General features: G+C 43.9%; 3 protein-coding genes and 1 non-coding gene across 5 annotated transcripts; 3 read left to right on the top strand and 1 right to left on the bottom strand.

Annotated features, from left to right (window-relative positions):
- Nucleotides 1-542: 542 nt before the first annotated feature.
- chadla (chondroadherin-like a) lies at nt 543-7,261 on the top strand. The gene is made up of 11 exons (XM_071896886.2): nt 543-557; nt 647-817; nt 1,341-1,535; nt 2,106-2,261; nt 2,521-2,666; nt 3,582-3,820; nt 3,922-4,187; nt 5,267-5,603; nt 5,717-6,069; nt 6,659-6,825; nt 6,952-7,261. The coding sequence occupies exons 1-11, from the start codon at nt 543-545 to the stop codon at nt 7,259-7,261; spliced, it is 2,355 nt and encodes a 784-aa protein (XP_071752987.2).
- A 360-nt stretch (nt 7,262-7,621) lies between these two features.
- Nucleotides 7,622-7,693, top strand: trnaq-cug (transfer RNA glutamine (anticodon CUG)). The gene has a single exon. It is a non-coding gene; the product is annotated as a tRNA-Gln (tRNA).
- Nucleotides 7,694-7,887: 194 nt separating this feature from the next.
- Nucleotides 7,888-10,352, top strand: rbx1 (ring-box 1, E3 ubiquitin protein ligase). The gene is made up of 5 exons (XM_071896895.2): nt 7,888-8,024; nt 8,946-9,024; nt 9,359-9,429; nt 9,781-9,866; nt 10,125-10,352. The coding sequence occupies exons 1-5, from the start codon at nt 7,947-7,949 to the stop codon at nt 10,135-10,137; spliced, it is 327 nt and encodes a 108-aa protein (XP_071752996.1). The 5' UTR covers nt 7,888-7,946; the 3' UTR covers nt 10,138-10,352.
- Nucleotides 10,353-12,224: 1,872 nt separating this feature from the next.
- Nucleotides 12,225-18,115, bottom strand: st13 (ST13 Hsp70 interacting protein). 2 transcript variants are annotated; one of them, XM_071896891.2, is made up of 13 exons: nt 17,983-18,115; nt 17,434-17,573; nt 16,513-16,561; nt 16,294-16,378; nt 15,911-15,984; nt 15,636-15,702; nt 15,437-15,521; nt 14,971-15,081; nt 14,219-14,321; nt 13,750-13,866; nt 13,435-13,492; nt 13,114-13,202; nt 12,225-12,644 (listed from the first exon to the last, which is right to left on the bottom strand). In XM_071896891.2, the coding sequence occupies exons 2-13, from the start codon at nt 17,541-17,543 to the stop codon at nt 12,510-12,512; spliced, it is 1,083 nt and encodes a 360-aa protein (XP_071752992.1). In that variant the 5' UTR covers nt 17,544-17,573; nt 17,983-18,115; the 3' UTR covers nt 12,225-12,509. The 2 variants fall into 2 exon arrangements, with proteins under 2 accessions (XP_071752992.1, XP_071752993.1); XM_071896892.2 differs by lacking the exon at nt 17,983-18,115 and adding an exon at nt 17,675-17,827.
- Nucleotides 18,116-18,137: the final 22 nt, after the last annotated feature.

Here is an 18,137-nt window from a genome sequence, read left to right as displayed (position 1 = left end):
TGGATTTGGTTTTTAAAAGTCTATCCTCCGAATTATTTGTTCAAAAATAGCCCAAGTAAAAGGGCGGGACATTTTTTAAAATAGGCCTATATTTTACACTTAATGAACTTGGAATCATAATATCCTATCTGGTTGGAGTGCAGTTCTGAGATATTATATCATGTATTTGAAATACCAGCTGGCCAAACTATTATGTATTTTCAATTTTTTTTAATAGGCCTATTTATATTAAAATATTATTTTAAAGCATAAACAAGTAGCCTCACTTTTGAAGATGAATCATGAAAATAAAGTCAGCTCCTTGTAATTCCAAGCTCACGAGTTAAGTTTGAGAAAGGAAATAAATGACTAATCTAAGTAGCCTGAAGTTTGTACAGATTTAACATTCATTTGTATAGATAGTTAATGTCTGCCTTTGGATGATGTATTTTGAGGGGGGCGACTTTGAGTAATCTTGTTATTCTATCTTGACCTGCGTGTGTAAAAAGGCTGCAGTTTGTTTTAAAGGCTGAACTTTTGAGGAGGCTCGTGCGTCATTACGCATGAGTGGTAAAGCTGTGAGTGCTTACTGCTCAGTGTCTTTCTCGTCATATCAACACATGCAGGTTTTGTATTTGTAACACTAACATCTCTTTCATTGGCACAGATGCGTCTCTCCTCTGTGTTACCGGCTGCAGTGGGCTTGCTGGTGGTTTTGCTGTTCATTTCACCAGTGGAAACAGGCAAATGCCCCAGAGTGTGCAGCTGTGATAACTCCAAACTCACTGTAGCCTGCATGGGCAAGAACCTGACTGAGGTTCCCCCAACCGTAGATGAGGTAAGGAACTAAACAGTCAGAGTATAATGCTTCCCTTACCTGTTCACTTCACAATAAGCCTTGCTGTTATTGGCTGTCATTTTGGTGGCTTTCATACATTTTTTAACCTTTATTTATCCAGCTGTGGTTTGCTGAGCATACAAGCTCTTTTCAGCACCTCCCTGCTTAACATTCACACTGTTACACACATTCACACCTGGTGACTCTGCCACCATGCAGCTACATTGGACCAGTTAAGAGTTAAAAAAAAACAAAAAAAAAACCCTTATGATTATCATGGTATTGATTTCAACCATATCGCCCAGCCCTAATTAAGAGTTAATTGCCTTGCTCAAAGGCTCAACAGCAGTAGTTTATGAGGGAGGAAAGAGTGTTACTCATTCACACACCCCACCCAGACCTTCTCTCTCAGTCCAGGGATTTGAACAGATGACCTTCCAGTCAGAAGCCTCCTACTGTTTCCAGTCCCACCTGTTTCTGCTTCATCCCTGCCCCAAACATATTCTCCATCCTCCATCCACAGATCACAGTGAAACTGGACCTGAGAAACAACGACCTGCAGGTGCTGCCCAGGGGGGCGTTCCTGCACACGCCCTACCTCACCCACCTCAACCTGCAGCGCTGCAACATCATGAAGGTGAAGGAGGGCGCCTTCCGCACCCTGGGGCGCCTCGTCTCCCTCAACCTGGCCTATAACAACATCGAGATCCTGTACCAGGTAAAACTGAGACACACCTGTTTGTCTAGTTTGGATTAGTCTTTTATTAGACCGCAGTGCATCATCTGTCATGTGATGCACACATTGTGTTACTTTTGCTTTTGTTTTGTTGCCTTGATGTAATTCTTTATATGCTGCTAAAGTTTATGAAATATAATGTCAGCTCTCCTTTGCACTGTATTGTGTTTTGTACTGTGTGTTGATCCTGTGTACTGGAAAATGTCTGGTGTTAGGATTTATGATGCTTTGAATGTGTTTCATCAAATCCAGCTCTGTATGCTTCTCTCTCTCTCTCTCTCTCTCTCTCTCTCTTAAATTGATGAAAAACAAACAAGCCCTAAAACACATATACTATTCATCTTTTTCTGCCCCCTTTTATCTTTTTTTTTTTGGTCTTATTTTATTTTTGCGGTTGTATTATTGTTGGCAAATTGTAACATTTTTTTCTTCTAAGATTGCTCAGCTTGAAAGAATACTTTGTGAAACTGCTGTATGCCTTGTTGTTTTTGTGTTGAATAAAGTGGGGGAAAAAAAACAAAATAACTCTTCCCTCCAACTTAACTGTTGCAGGAGTCGTTTGACGGCCTCTCCTCCCTGAAGGAGCTGCATTTGGACCATAACCGTGTGGAGGAGATCCAGCCTGGAGCCTTCACCCAGCTGGGCTTCCTCAACATGCTGGCCCTCACTCACAACCAGCTGGTTTACATCCCCAACATGGCCTTCCAGGTACTCGAGTGGATGGGTGGAGGCACACACTCAAACATGACACATGACATATGAATGCTGGACAAGCTTCAACACAGTTACACACACATGCACACTCACAGGAACTGAACCAAAAACATCTCACAGATACTGACACGAATGCACAAATGCAAGAAGCTGTTAAACACACACGCACACGCACACACACACACACACACACACCGCAATTATCAAACATGCTTGACTATATGATCCCATAACAGGCCAACTGTGCTTCCAGGGCCTGCAAAACATCAAGTGGCTTCGCCTTAGCCATAACTCCCTCAACAACCTGGCTACTGAGGCCTTCGCTGGCCTGTTCACCCTCAACCGCCTCAGCCTGGACCACAATGAGCTGCAGTTCTTCCCCACTCAGACCATGAGCAGGTGGGAGAGTCTTGGGCCGTGATCCATGGTGCAAATTTTTGGGCATCTCTAATGGGCAACAGCGCTCAAGGACTTGCCTCAAAAGTGTTACTTTAACCATATAGGAGCATTTTGATGCCACAAAGTATTTGAATACATTTGAATACATTTTGTCATATATGTGTGTCACTTTTTTGCTCGTTGCTACCTACATTGCCACAAAAGTTGCATAGTGCATCACCAAGGTAGAGGGACAAGAGGGACAACTTTGGCAGAAAACGTAATTTTTAATATACTTTTTTTTGTTTACAGCCACTAATTTTATTCGCACTGATTGCATCCAATTTTGCAATACATATCAGTCAGTGCTTTGAGTCAATTTTCAAACTTTAGATCAATATTCTCCATTAGGTCAAACAGTTGCTACATGATCCTTATAGATAGCAACAAGGTCTTTACTAGGTCTTGGAGATGTGTTGAAATACTATGATGCATCCTTTAAGAATACATTGGGCTGACAGTGTTGTTCTTAATATGCTGACCAGTCATTACAGGAAATGATGACACAAGGACTACTGAGATTCAGTTTCTCTCTGCCAGTGCTAATAACAGCATCCCACCACACCCAGTCCCATATCTTTTTTTAATAAGAAAAGGGAGAGCAGGCAGTCCACTCACCCTTTGTATTGTTTGTTCTTCATTCAGACGGAAAAGTAGAGAGGGAGATACAGGAGAGAAACCTGTCAGGATGTGATCTGAGGCCAGTGGGGGAACTTCTCAGTCTAACCTCTGGACAGTTATTCCAAGTTCTAATGTAAATGTTATCCATGTTTTTTTCTTTTTTAGTTTAGTTTAGTTTTTTCACAACCACAGTGACATTGTCCCAGGCCCTGTCTATCACTCAAGTCCTCACTTCTCTCTCCTCCTCCTGTCAAGACTGCCTGAGGTCACACGCCTGGACATGAGCTACAACCCCATGACCTACCTCGGGGAAGAGTCTGTCTCCATGGCGAAGCTGACACACCTCTACCTGGACCACATGTCCCTTCAGGACCTGTCGGACGTGGCCCTGTCCCAGGCCCCGCTCCTCTCCTACCTGGACCTGAGCCACAACCAGCTGCGCTACCTGGAGCCTCTCTCGGGCCCCAAGCAGCTGGCCAGCCTCAACCTGACTGGTACAGCCGGGCTCTTACATTGTGATCATTTAGTTCATACTCTTATCCGTGTGCCTTATGTCATCTTTAATACATTTTGATATCATCCGACCCCCTTGAAGGCAACCGAATCTACTGTAACTGCTACATGCGTCCGCTGAGGGAGTGGTCCAGGCGCGGGGGGGTGAAGCTGCTGGGGGCCTGCGTGGGCCCCGCTCACCTCTCAGACGAGCCCCTGCAGGCCGTGGCTCCTCCGGAGCTGCGCTGCCGGAGCAGGGAGGAGACGCTGAAGGAGGAGTTCGAGGAGCAGGACGGGAGCAGAGAGCGCGCCCCACCCACAGCCAAGCCCAAGAAGAAAGTCAAGTGTCCGGATAACTGTGACTGCGATGTGAGTTTTGTGTTTCTGGTGGTGGCAATACTGCTGACTGGAATGATATTTCAATTGGGTGGAGCAGTTTTGCCTCCACAGAAGTTTAGAAACAGTCAACCTCCAACATTAGCTGATGTCAGTAATTTCAGACAGGAAAAAAAGGAGGTCCTGGCAACAGAAAGAAACCATTTTAATTTTTTGAGGCTGCTTTGCTTTGTATTTACCAGTCATAAACTCCTGTAGAGGTATGCACTCTTAAAAATGAAAATGTTCTACCAAAGTGAAATATCATTTGAGTTATTTACAGAGGCAATGTCCTACACACATTGGTCGCATAGATTTAATAATATATTTACATTACATTTAGCTCCTGCTCCTGACCGACCCCTTGGACATGTGAAACCCTTTCAAAACCCAGTGGATAAAATGAAAAATGCATGGTGGTCAATCTGAAAAAAAAGACTGATTTTCTTAGTTCCTGAAAAGTTGACATTTGGATGGTATTTGGATGACATTTTCACCCAACAGTTTAAATTAGGCATATAGCTGACACTCTTTTTTTTTTTTCCAACAATATGTTTATTGAGTTTTCAACATTTTATAAAAGTAAAAAAAAGAAAAAAACCTTTATGTATGCATACTTACAAATATCCAATATTATAAAAATATAAACATATACATGATATATACATAGATACATACATATTAATGAACAAACAATATTAAAATGATTAAAAATAAATAAATTAACTCCCATTACATAATTGGTAGAATAATAATAGTAATGACAATAATTATTTTTAAAAAAACACAAAGGGGGTACATTACAATAGAAGCACTTACAATACAGCTGACACTCTTATCCAGAATGACTTACAATGAATGCAACAGTAGAATACGCTTCAATTACTAGATTAACTTTACCAGCGACCAGAGGTGAGCAGTACAAGGATCACAGCCACAGTGCTTTGACAATAGGTGTAAAAAATATTCCTGTATCCCTTGAATATTTACTGTACGTATGATAGATAAATGGTTGATGTCAGTTACATGAGACATATTGTTTTTATTATAACATTCAATTTGATCCTCCTCAGGTTGAAGCCCAGCATGCCACATGTGAGGGTCGCGGTCACACCAAAGTCCCGCGGGGTTTCCCCTCCAAAACGCAGCTGCTCGACCTGCGCAGCAACCATTTCCACTACCTTCCTGCCAACAGCTTCCCTGGCGCCGACCAAGTTGTGTCCCTTCACCTGGAGTTCTGTAAAATCCACGAGATCGAAGGCGCCGCCTTCCGGGGAATGAAGAAGCTGTTTTACTTATACTTGTCCGACAATGGCCTCACATCGCTGGACCCTGCGGCCTTTGCAGGAGCGCCTGACCTCACCTACCTTCACCTGGAGGGGAACCGGCTGGCCCAGTTCCCAGGATCAGGTGAGTGGCTAGTCAAGTCTGGCTGGACGCAAGTTAAATTGCGTATACACTGTATGCATGCAGGTATGAAACAAAGGAAGTGGGATCACTGATATTTTCTGTCTCTCCTGTAGCTCTGGCACCCTTACCTGGTCTGTTCGCGTTACACCTGGAGCGAAACACCATCTCCAAACTAGAGCCCACTGGTTTGCTGTCCTCAGCTGCCCCAAAACTCAGGGGACTCTACCTGACCAATAACACCATAACAGCCATCGCCAAGGGCGCCTTCAACTCTGCTTACCTAGATACGCTTCACCTGGACTCCAATCAGCTCACCGAGGTGCCGACTGACGCTCTGACAGAGGCCTCCAGTCTGGAAGAGCTCAACCTGTCCAGGAACTCGATTCGCTGGGTCGGACCGAAAGCTTTCCAGCCTGTGTCCCAAAGTCTGAGGAGGCTCTATATGGATGAGATGGGCATGGAGAAGGTAAGAGACACTCTCTTCCCTCTATCCTCCCCTCTCCATCTCTCAACAGATTTCTTCTCTTTATCGTTTTTTATTATCGTTTCGTATTATATTATTATCACTGGAACCAGTATTTGATGTAACCAGCAACCAGTTCTCCCAGTAAAGACTTATTAAAGAGAGTGTAAACACACTGTTTTCAGCCAGTCTCCGCCTAGTACACAATTTTGAAAGATGCGAAAAAGTGGGGTGAGGAGCGAGAGTGAATAGCAGTGTGTGTCTGTGATAATGGATCACCCATCTCTACTTGGGGGTCATAACAATTTTCTGATCACAAAGTGTTTGACGTTGCCAAAAGTGAAATACCTGCCTTGACATCACTGATTGAGGTGTGGCAGAAGTGCAACACAGTTTAAAGTTTCAGCCCATAGAGAGTACTGCAACAATGATTTTCTGCCTCTAGAAGCAGATGCAGGACTTAATTTGAAAAATGTTGAAATTAAGTACAGGATTAATGCTATTCACTCTATAGAAGCCATATAATCATGTTGACAGCTCCAAAAGAATGTGATTTAGAGCTGATTGGCTCTTTAAATCTGCCACTTTCCAGATGTCCAGGGACTCTCTGGCAGGGCTGGGTGCAGGACTGAAGACTCTGACTGTGGGGGGGAACCAGCTGGAGCAGCTGCCTGACCTGAGCCCCCTCACCGGCCTGGAGGTGATCGACCTGCGAGGAAACCCCCTGCTGTGTGACTGTCCTCTGCTGCCGCTGCGCAGGTCAGCATGGGCTGCTGGGCTCAAATCCCTCAAAAGGGATGTGGAATACATAACACAATAGCATAGGCCTACATGGAAAAACAACATGTTATTTTATCTCTGTCCCTCTCTCTCTCTGTCCCTCAGGTGGATGGAGAACGTGAGCCTGGAGGTCACTGCCACCTGCGGTCACCCTCCTGAGCTCAGAGATCAAAGTGTCAGGGACGTCCATGTCTTCAAGTCCTGCCCAGACAGCAGCTCTCCTCCAGGCGAGAAGCCCGTCACGCCCCCCAAAGCTCCAAAAACGAATAAACCCAAACCCCCCGTTCTGAAGGCCTCCGGAGTCAAAGCCAGGCTGGTGAAGACCAAAGCTAAGCCCTCCAAACCAAGCAAGACCAAGCCCCAGAAGAAGCCTAAAGCACCAGCAGTGACTAAGAAGAACAAAAAGACAATGTAAAAAGGGAATCGTTGTTATTAGGGATATGGGAAATGTAATGAATATAAGGGAGAGGTTGTTATTAGAATACAAATATTCCAGTTTGAGTTTAATGTTAGTTTGGCACTGTTTCGCCAATTGCTGCTGTGGCACCTGAATTTCCCCAAGGTGATCAATAAAATGCTATCTTATCTTATCTTTTGTGTTTGCACACACATCTATCCCTGTTCTGCCTCTTCTCTTCAACAGGTGGCATGTAATTATACAGCCTGCATGCATAATAAAAACCAAATAGAATTTTTTACAATTTCAGTTTCACTTGGCGTACTGTTGCACCTACACGTATCTACATACACCAAAAAGTTTCTCGATGTTCTCAGCGGTTCCATGGTGTAATGGTTAGCACTCTGGACTCTGAATCCAGCGATCCGAGTTCAAATCTCGGTGGAACCTGAATTTTGAAAATTTGATGTGTGGTATATTTTGACAAACGGTCCGTGCCCAACGTGTTGGTAATGTAAATTGTCAATGCTACATTGCCTCTCATACCACATATCCAGCTGATGCACACCAAAACCAGCAAATTATGACACAAGTAGCCGTAGTCTGTACACCGACCGAAATTGTACGACTGGCTTAACCTCCCCTTTAAAACATCCTGTAGCTTCGGGAAGGTTCACGCGCTCACGCAGATTCTCCGGTCAAGATGGCAGCAGCGATGGATGTTGATACCCCAAGCGGCACAAACAGTGGAGCGAGCAAGAAACGTTTTGAAGTGAAGAAGGTACGATTTTACGAGTTTTAAGTACACTGCTCGGTGTGTTAAGTGCTAAGGTGTAAATAAATTGTACAGTCTGACAGCACACTTCCCTAACAGCTAACTTCCATGGCCGCCAGGATTCTATCCTGGCTACCAGCTAAACGTTAGCTTGCTAACGTTCGCGCTAACTAACATTAGCTAGCTGTTAGCTCTATGTGTTAGCCTCCCTTACAGGGGCATGAATTTGCACTTCGCTGTTTTGGAATGATCGCTTAATAGACATACCTTAGTCCGTAATGGTCCAATGGTGACCATCAGCTTTTATTTCGGCTAACTGTCGCATATTGACAAAACGAAAATAAAAGCCCAGTCACAGCACTGACATTTATACGGAAATCAATGGGATTGCGTGAGCTAGCTTAGCCGCTTTCTCTTAGTTCGTTTGAAAGGCCCCCCGTTTGGCCCTCTGTTGACAATGTTTTTGTTGACCTGCTTATTATTGACTTGATTATTAGTAACTGCTTCTCAAATTAGTTAAAATGTCAAAACCATAGGTCAAACTGTAGTTAATGAAATCTAATTACAAACTTGTTATGGTTTAGGAAGTGACACTAAAGCCTAAAGTTCGTCAAGTTCTCTGACATACAAGTTATTATGACTAATAATGGCAATATCTATACAGCCCACTAATGAACACTACTGTTCACTCGCTATGCTTCATGCCTCCATTTACAGCTACAGCCATATTGTATGCCATGTTGTTCAAATAAGACATGTACATAGATTTTGAATATTAATGTCTTAAGTCTAAAATGTGAAGCCTGTATGTACTGTGGAACTCCGAGTTGTCATTAAAATATGAAGAGACTTAAATTGAAATTCCAGTATATTAAATGTCCTAACCAGGTAAAAAATGTTTTTTTATTTATTCTGACTTCTCAACAGTGGAATGCTGTGGCGTTGTGGGCCTGGGACATTGTCGTGGACAACTGTGCTATCTGTCGAAATCACATCATGGACCTCTGTGAGTTAACTTTCAGTTTTGGACTTGACACTGTGTCCTTTATGACTCCATGATAGGCCGTGGATAGTTTTGTGTTGAGTTAGCCAGGGACAGCAGCTTAAAAATGCTAGGATTTGTACATAACAAATAGGTGAGATGTACAGTGCGGTTCATATCTTGGAAAGGACTAAACAAGGTTCTTCTGGGGTTTCAACTCGGAATCCGCGTTGAGCTCATACTAGTTGTCGCTGTCTAAATGACATTCATTCAAGACGTGTCCCTCTTGCATGAAACATTCTTGCTGGGACATCCACCAAAGTGACACATTTTGACACGTTTCTCCTTTCTCCCTCAGGTATAGAGTGCCAGGCCAACCAAGCCTCTGCCACATCCGAGGAGTGCACTGTAGCCTGGGGTGTCTGCAATGTGAGTGAGAGGGGTTGGGAGGTTGCACACACTTTCAGTAATTGACAATATATTGATTAGGTTTGAAATAAAGTTGGTATACTGTTTGAAAGCACCTGCCCCTAAGACACTTCCTTGATCAGGCTGATTTAGATTATTCCATCACAACACTACCCAGCCATCTTGGTTGGCTAACAGGCCAGTAACCGCCACACATATAGTTTATGCCAGTGAGCCCTAGTGGGCAGTGAGTAAACATAATGCTAAATGTTTATTATGAAACCAGAACTATCATAAAGGAATTCTATAGTCTGTTTCTTTTCCTGTACCGCCTAATAAATGTCTTTTACCTTGTTTCTCTCTCTGTCACAGCATGCTTTCCATTTCCATTGTATTTCTCGCTGGCTGAAAACCAGACAGGTGTGCCCTCTAGACAACAGGGAGTGGGAGTTTCAGAAGTGAGTATCATTAGCTATTGATAAGTCTATAGTTCTTAAGTTGTAGTGCATGTATGGCTTAGGGCAGATGTAGTGCTAGCCGGTGTAGAGTGGTTTCTAGTAATCATAGTGTAGAAATATTGATTGCATATATTTTTTTTATTACTTGCTTCATAGACAATATGAGAAGTTGTGAATATTTCTTTATATGAACTGTTGTATTGACATTACACCCTCCCTCTCTCCCTTTCTGTCTCTTTCTGTCCTGTTTTAACACAGATATGGACACTAGGTGTAAAATTCCGGACCTCTTTTTCGGCTTCTGCGAGTGTCGCACCCACTGTTGCTTTCCCCTCCTGACTACGACCCCATGTCATGTCTAGACTCTTCCCTCATTTTTGCCCATGACTTTTATTTTAGGTTAGCAGGAAAACAACTTTTTTTTAAGTTCAGTTTGCAATGTTGTTGTAAATTAAAAAAAATAAACATCAATGTTCTGTCAAAACAGACCTTGTTTGTACTTTGTTTGTACTGTTAATAAGAAACCCTCTCAAGGGCATCCTGACGGCTGGTTCACCATTCACCTTGTGCACAATAGCCCACTGACTTGGTTACATTTGGTTTTGATAGGGAAATAATGGTAGAAACCTGCAGTTTTCTCTGTGTAACATTCACTTTGAATACTTCAGCCACCCACACACATGCATGGCCTTATGTCGGTGGCCAAACAGCCACACTCAGTGACAGGGACTAGCTTGGCCCGAGCAGAGCGGACGGCTCTGACACGGTGATGCAGGACCCACCATGTGTTACACAGCCGGTAATCCTCTGGCAGGAAGACAAATGGCCTGGGAGGATTAAGTGGCCTGGTGACCCAGTCTTGCCGCTCAGCCTGAGACTCTGCCTGATTTACATTATAGGGCCAGTAGAGTGAGTGGAGCTCACTCGCACATTCACACACTTTCCCTCCAAAACAGAAAAAAGGGTCGACGGGCCTAGTTGTTCACTCCGGTCTAAATTGCACAGGACGTCCCAGCCTGTAAGCAAAGTCAAGCAGTTCTGTGTTGACCAAACGTTATGACAGGAACAGTGTTGCCAACCTGCCAGTCTGGCTGGTCATCTTCATATTGGACTGGACTAGTGCAGGATTATGCTCATTAGACAGAGTTTGAGTGGGTGTTAATGGAAACTGTGTGATAAAAGGCAGTCGTCACTGCCTACAATCCAGACTCTCAGCCAGGGGCAAAAAATAAAGTTACTGTCCTAAAAATTCACAAATCAAATTTCTGAGAGCGTCTCATTTAATTGTCAAACTGAAGAAATACCTTAATTTTGATTTAAATTAGCAGTTAAATCAGGATAATAAACCAACACAATAAACTCAATACCACAACAGACCTTTACTGACTAAATACACTTTATGAAAACTCTAGTCTGAAGTGACTGACCTCGCTTTTTACTTGAATAAAATCTGAAAAAATCTATAACTGAACTATTAAACACTACAAAAACTGTTATATTCAAAGTGTTGCTTATTGCCAGTAAGTAACCAGTAATACAATTGGGCAGGCTTGGAACTGGTTTCTATCCTTCCCAACTAGTTTACTGGACATGACAAAATGTATTTGGTTTATGAACAACTTGAGTCTTCTGCAGTGAAAGCTTCTGAGCTGCTGTTCTTTCTCAGAGGAGTAACTGCAGTCAAAGTAAGGTGAAATCGCAGCAATGTGTTTTTCTGCATGTTCTTCACTCCCAGTCATCCTCTTTCAACAATGGCATTTTCATATCTAATAAATCAGATTAGGAAAACAGTTCAGTCTGGTTATGCGAGATGTTAGCAATGTCAAGAACGCAAACAATTGAAATAGGAAGGAATGTCAAACCCATTTTGCAACAACCAAGGATTTATTATTGTGAATCAATATTCTCCCAATAGGGTCAAAAATCAACAAGGACAGTAACATTTTTTTTTTTTTTTTGCATTTGGAATAACAGACAGACAAGGGAACATGTAACCTTACAGTGAAGGTGAGAGAAAAAATCATTAGAGACCTGAGGGGCAAAAAAAGACATCAGTTTACAGGAAAATAATCTGATTTTAAAAAAACAGAGCCGACCGTTGCGGTCGCGGGGTCGGCTCATTATTCAGAGAGAGAGAGAGAGAGACCAGTAGCTGACCCATTACCAGTTGATAAATGGCTGTAAAAATGTTTCTCTGAGCTGGTGGCTTTAAATGCAGGAGCTCCCGGTTTTTGCCGTTCCAGATACAGGTTAAAAATACGTCAAACCTGCGGTTAAGCAAAGCCCTAGGTGAGGGGATGTGTGTGACGAGTCAATGGGGATTCCCACGTACCAGAACCTCTCTCAGGTCTCGTTCTGACTCCCCGTCTTTAGCCGTTACGTTTATTGAGAGATCGTTAAGTGCTTACAGGCTGGACTCCGATTAAGAACATTTACACGTTGCTCTCTAGTCTAAACGAGAAAAAAAAGTTAGAGCATGCCTTTCCTTAGATCCGTCCTACACCATCCTTTCATTCCCATTAACCCGTCACCCGCTCCCCATTTCATCCGTACACAGTGGAATAATTGTTAAGAAGCGTTGTGGCTCTCCGAATTGCTCGACCACGTATCCCCTCTCCTCCCCCGGCTTCGGCCCGTTCCTCTCTAGGGCTGCGGCGGGGCCCCGAACTTGGAGCTCAGCTTGGTGATGAGGGCCATGATCTTGGGGTTGCCCTGGTACTTGGCAATGTTGGCGGGGTTCTGCGCCACGTCCTGGAAGGCCGCCATCACCTCTGGGTCCTGGAGTTCAAGGCATACAGGGAACGGGAATCACATGTAGGAACAGCAACGATCATCTTTATCGGTGTAGTGTGTTTCCGAATCAGTTACAAAGTGCTTTCCAAATAAATTGATGAATAAAATCCAATAGAATACACAAGAAAAATAAAAAACCAGACCAATAACAACCAGATCCACTGTCCAGAACTCTGATGTGATGCTCAGTGCATTCCAGGAGATACTTTGTGATGAAGTCTTGTAATTTACTTTTTATTCCCCCCCCCCCCCCATCAACCTGCCTCATCTACTTCAGTTAGTGATTCCCTGCGTTTTCCTTTAAGCTCTCAGAAACACACATCTAATACCAGAAAAACAGTGCTGCTGCATGATAATCCATGAGGGATCTGTTACTGTTACTGAGACAAATCAACCTAACAGTCACAATCTGTGCAACATGAGGTGGGAAGAGGAACGTTGAGCAGTGACTCACCTTCATGGCGTTGAGCACCTCGGGGTCCTTCAGGAGCTCCCCGATCCCTGGCATGCCGAACGGAGCTCCGCCTGGGAAGCCAGCGCCGCCTACAGGACAACAACTCTATTTAGTAACTGTTGCTTCAGATGATATACAAGCTGCTACAAATCATGCTACAACTGTCACCAGGTTATCTAATGAAATACACATTTGGAAGCAGAATAATATAAATCTCTTTTCCCCCTATAATGACTGTTATTTGCGTCTCCTGTGAGGATGTTCTGAGCGAATCTCTCTCCCCTTCATGCCACAAACCACCGACCCTTTCCGCTCTCTTACCTGGGAAACCTGGGAAGCCTCCAGCTCCTCCAGAAGCGGCCTGTCTGGCCTCTTCCTCCTGTTGAAAGACACAAAAATAAGAACACAGGCAAAGTTCAGATCTCCAGTACTGCTGATGCTCATATAAACTCCTCTTGTTCAGCTTGCAGTACTAAACCGATGCCTTCAGGAACTGCTAGTGGCGTCTCATGTGTTGCGAACATGCAACAGCGCGCCCTTTACATTCAAAATGAGGAGTAGAAGAAGAAAGCAGTGCGAGGAGGGGGTTCCCCGTGGGCCCACAGCCTCACTCGCCCTCCTCCCACCGCGACTCACCCTCTGCGCCCGCTCGTGCTCCTCCCTGGCTTTCTTTATCCTCTCTTTCTTCTCCTTGATCTCCTTCTCCTCCCTCTTGCGCTCGTACTTGCGTCTGTGCTCGATGATTTTGTTAGCCTGAGAAGAGACGGCAGCGCGAGAATGAAAACCACACCGCAAACCCGCAGCCGGGAGTCTCGACGTGGTCTTGGATTCCTTGGTGTCAGTGAGGGATCTGTGTGCCAAGATGCTTTTGGAAACCCAGCTGCATGATGCCACACACAGCCAGTAAAGGATGAGTCACGTTAACCCCAGGCAGTCTAACAGAATTTTGTATATTTTGATGAACTTATTTACATGCATCAGTTTCAAAGAGGTCAAAAATCTGGATTAACACTTAAAATGATTCTTCTGTAATAAAAAGAAAACTGAAAAAGGTTTGGAAATAATATGTTTTTCATTTCCCCTCCTCTGTTCTCAGGTATGGTACCTTAGGCTGGACCTCCTTCAGCATTGCGCTGGCATCCTCATCGTAGTCCAGTTTACAGGCTGTGGCCAGGTCCTTGACTGCCTCCTCCCAGTGGCCCAGCAGCCTGCAGCAACACACACACACACACACACACACAAGACAGTGAGGGAAAATAGAAAGTACCGTTACACTGCCGAACAGATGGCACAAGCAGCATGGCATAGAGGGGGGAAAAAAAGGAATTCAGTGAAAATTGAGGGCATCATTAGTTCAAGTTACCTGTCCTCAAAGATGTTTTATTGTGTCTGCAAACTAGTGGACTACTCCACAAAAGTCCTGAGATAAAGGTCTGGTATATTTTTATTTGGATGGAAAAAGCTAAATGTCAGTGGTAACTTTTTTTTTGTTTATATGGCAAAACCATAATTGCATTTTAATCGACTAAAAAGATAAGAGCACACTACTTTAAGTGATTGATTCGATTTTCAAATCACTACACGATCAAACCAAATGTTAGTTTATTGTAGATATGGCAGTGCTAAAACAGATAATTTTATATCACTGGTTCGCCCCTACTGTAAGCCACAGTTTGTTCAGCAGGCTAAATGTTGAATGAGAGCTGCCAAACAAGCCGAGGTGGGTTAAGGTGGCGGTTGTTTACACCTAGGGTGCGGTTATGTCATGCATGTGTGTGTGGGTGACTCATATTCACCGGTGTGACCGACTGACTTCATGTACTTATAGCACCCGTGGAGTGTTGCATGGAAACGTACTTGTGAGCTTTCCCCCTCCACTTGTACGGCTGTGCGGAGTCGGGGTTGATGCTGATCGCTCTGTCGCAGTCCCTCTTGGCTGCGTTGGGCTTCTGCATCCGGATGTAGACACTGACACAAAGAGAAGCACCGCTTGCATTCACCACTCAGTGCTGATTCATAACAGACGGCGTAACAAAAGAGTACTGTTTTAGAGCGGAGGGGAAAAAATAACGCACGGCTATTGTGACGCATTAACAGAGGAGATCGATCTGGATTGCGAACTGCTGTGCTCGCCGCTGGGTGTTTTTTTTTTTTTTATTATGTGTGGTAGCGGCACATAGCAGAGAGAAGTGTGTCCATGCAAGATGAGCAGCACTTTATGTTCAGTTTGTGTGGGTCTGTCTGATACTGTAGTGGTCTGCCATAAATACACCTGTGAATGAGAGACTGAACGGTCTAAAAATAGCCCAGCAGAGGAACTCACCTGGCCCTCTTGGCATACAGGATGGCTACGCGGGGGTTGAGCTTGATGGCATCAGTGAAGAGATCCAGGGCTTTCTGCAAATCGCCTACATGGAACAAAGACATCGCATGAAAATCTGATATGTGAAAGATATTATACATATATTAAATGCCTTTTAACATACCTAGTGTTCCACTTTCTGAAAAGAAAATCAACTTACCTTCTCCTAGAGCGTTGATAGCCTCCATCTTCTTCTCATTGGCCTGGTCCATCATCTCCTCTGTGACCTGAGGGAACATACAAGTTCAGTCAAACGCTGCCTAAGATATCAATGCCTAAATATTTCCCTTAACCAGGCCTGGATTCTCCTTTGGTAAACCAGTAGCTGTTTGGTTTCCACATGAGAGAGCAGGGTTTAAATCCAGCTGAAAGCATTAATGATTAATGGCTAGATCAATCTGTGAGCAATGGATTACAGAAAAAAACATATTTCACCTCCAGGTTTTCAAAGTCTCCCATCTCCTGAGGGTCATCTGTGTCTGGCTCGATCACTCCCTCGTTGTCGATTTCTGAGGGAGCAAAACAGGGAAACCCAACATTTACCAAAATATTAGGTCAGGTTCATGTCAGGACATAACCTACTTCCATACAATCAATATCCATTACTTTAAAAGCCCAATTTACTCTCCAAGGTGGCATATGTGGATCAGGTGAATGACACACGCTAACACAAACTTGATAAATTTAGTCTCTCCATAGGAACCAGGCTTATTAAAACAGTCTGTCCTGTGGGGAGGCGCTAAAGGACGGCCCTGCACCCATTTGGGTCCCGAGCTATAATTACAGAAACTCTGTTGTAAGGCGTGAGACTGACGTACCGATATCACTCTCCTCGCTCTCAGATGGGACAGGAGGCTCGGGGGGTGGAGCAGAGGTGGGGGGCGGGCCACAAGGACAGCCACCCTACAGATGAAACATTTATTGCAATTCACTCATTTCAAATACAATTTACCTTATTTTCTGTGTTGTGTCATTTCTCACCTAATCGATACTGTACAATGATAGGATTCAACATAGAACATTCATATTTTTTTCACCTTGCATGAACCCTCTGTCTTGGGTTGGGGTGGAAGTGTTGCACCCATGCTGCAATATAAAGATATGGAGAAGAATTCAGTGAGCAATCCATGGCCAACTGATGCACTAACCAGTCTATCCACCTGCACTTGAACAAAGTACACCCAGTCCCCATGAAGATTAAACTAGTTTATTAATCTCTATTTAAATCCCTATTCACACACTGTAAATGCACCCTGTATGCATTGTAAGTCAGTGAAGACAATGGTTTTGTGCAAAAGGAACATCAGTGACATTTTGACCAAAAATGAGCATTATATATCATTGGAAAGCTCGTGTTGAGCTCTATCTGATGGCCGGAACACATCTGTGATCAGACACAAAATTAAAACAAAGGGGAAAATCCAAATGACTAAAGTGAAAACCCTAAATTAAATTTGCTGTTTTTTTTATAGAGGATCAATTTACTGAATCTTAATCTAAAGTATGAATAGTTCCTATGTTATGTTTTGAATAAAAAAAAAATTTTGCCGTGCTATAAAATTAGGAAAATATCACTTATGCCCCATCAGCTGTAAACCCTCTCAGATTAAATAAGTAAATGTTGCCTGGTTGGATTCAGTGCTCTATATGCTCTTTAGGGGAAATCTGCATTTGACAAGGCATGTTTATTTATTTATTTTTTTACATCAGATCAAAGATAGTATTTCCTCTAGGCAGACAAGAGACCCTGCCTCTATAGCAGAGAGTGGGCGGGACGGGGCACATGTTAGCCTGTAGTCCTAAATATATGGCCTTATCTAAGCACATTAGTGAAACCCGAATGAATAAGCCATCTAAATCCTCTCTGAATCATTAAAATAACGACACGCCGGGCAACTGCTCGTGCACGTCGGGACAGTTGTAGGCTCCGAGAAGACTTAAACCCGCGGTGTACTGACCCGTGCAGCCAGGTCCTGAGGAAGCCCATTTCGGGAAGGTGCAACACTGCGGGATTGGAGTCGCACAGCTGCACGAAGGCCTTCAGCTCGGACACTTTCCGCGGGTCCATGCTTCCGTCTCAGGTCCAGCACACAGCGCGCTGCAGGTGGGGAAACAGGAAGAAAAACAAACATTAACTTAGCTAACACGACTAGCTTAGCCAACGCGTTCGGTAGCTCGTGTTTAGCTAGGTTTGCTTACCGTTACTGAATGCAAGGCTGAATGAATGAGCGTTACAACAACCTCACACTTTGAAGAATCGACCGTTCAACCGACTACAAATGCAATTCAGGCACTTGCAATGACATAATGCAATACCACACACAATATCATTAACACATCGCTTATATAGATGGTAGCAAGACAGAAGTTTCTGGAAATGGATTTTGCAACTGTAAGCCGAGTGACGCGGTGATTGTTTGACGCATGATAGCTGCAATATACGGACGATACAAACAGCAAACATCGACGCGGTTGCCAGAAACCACAACAGTCGACGGGACACCCACCTGATCAAACACTCGAACCTTTCACGGCTGAGAAGTAAAAAAAAAAACTGCAGGAGACGTGCAGTCGATTATCCGCCACAACGCTGCTTCAATGGTGGCGTCGCTCCGGTGTTTTCATTCAGGCGGTTGTCGGTCAGCCCTTCAAAACACAGGGT

This window comes from Centroberyx gerrardi, chromosome 7, assembly GCF_048128805.1.
Source record: "Centroberyx gerrardi isolate f3 chromosome 7, fCenGer3.hap1.cur.20231027, whole genome shotgun sequence".
NCBI classification, from domain to species: domain Eukaryota; kingdom Metazoa; phylum Chordata; class Actinopteri; order Beryciformes; family Berycidae; genus Centroberyx; species Centroberyx gerrardi.
The sequence above is the reverse complement of the archived record's forward strand: the minus strand, read 5'-3'. Positions and strand labels throughout refer to the sequence as shown.

Coding starts and splice junctions, on each gene's coding strand:
- rbx1 (XM_071896895.2), top strand. CDS start 7,947: ATGGCAGCAGCGATGGATGTTGATACCCCAAGCGGCACAAACAGTGGA. Junction 9,025..9,358: donor AAATCACATCATGGACCTCT/GTGAGTTAACTT, acceptor TTTCTCCCTCAG/GTATAGAGTGCCAGGCCAAC. Junction 9,430..9,780: donor TAGCCTGGGGTGTCTGCAAT/GTGAGTGAGAGG, acceptor TCTCTGTCACAG/CATGCTTTCCATTTCCATTG.
- st13 (XM_071896891.2), bottom strand. CDS start 17,543: ATGGACCCGCGGAAAGTGTCCGAGCTGAAGGCCTTCGTGCAGCTGTGC. Junction 16,379..16,512: donor AGACAGAGGGTTCATGCAAG/GTGAAAAAAATA, acceptor TTTCATCTGTAG/GGTGGCTGTCCTTGTGGCCC. Junction 15,522..15,635: donor TATCAACGCTCTAGGAGAAG/GTAAGTTGATTT, acceptor TGTTCCATGTAG/GCGATTTGCAGAAAGCCCTG.
- chadla (XM_071896886.2), top strand. Junction 818..1,340: donor TTCCCCCAACCGTAGATGAG/GTAAGGAACTAA, acceptor CTCCATCCACAG/ATCACAGTGAAACTGGACCT. Junction 5,604..5,716: donor GGCCCAGTTCCCAGGATCAG/GTGAGTGGCTAG, acceptor TCTCTCCTGTAG/CTCTGGCACCCTTACCTGGT.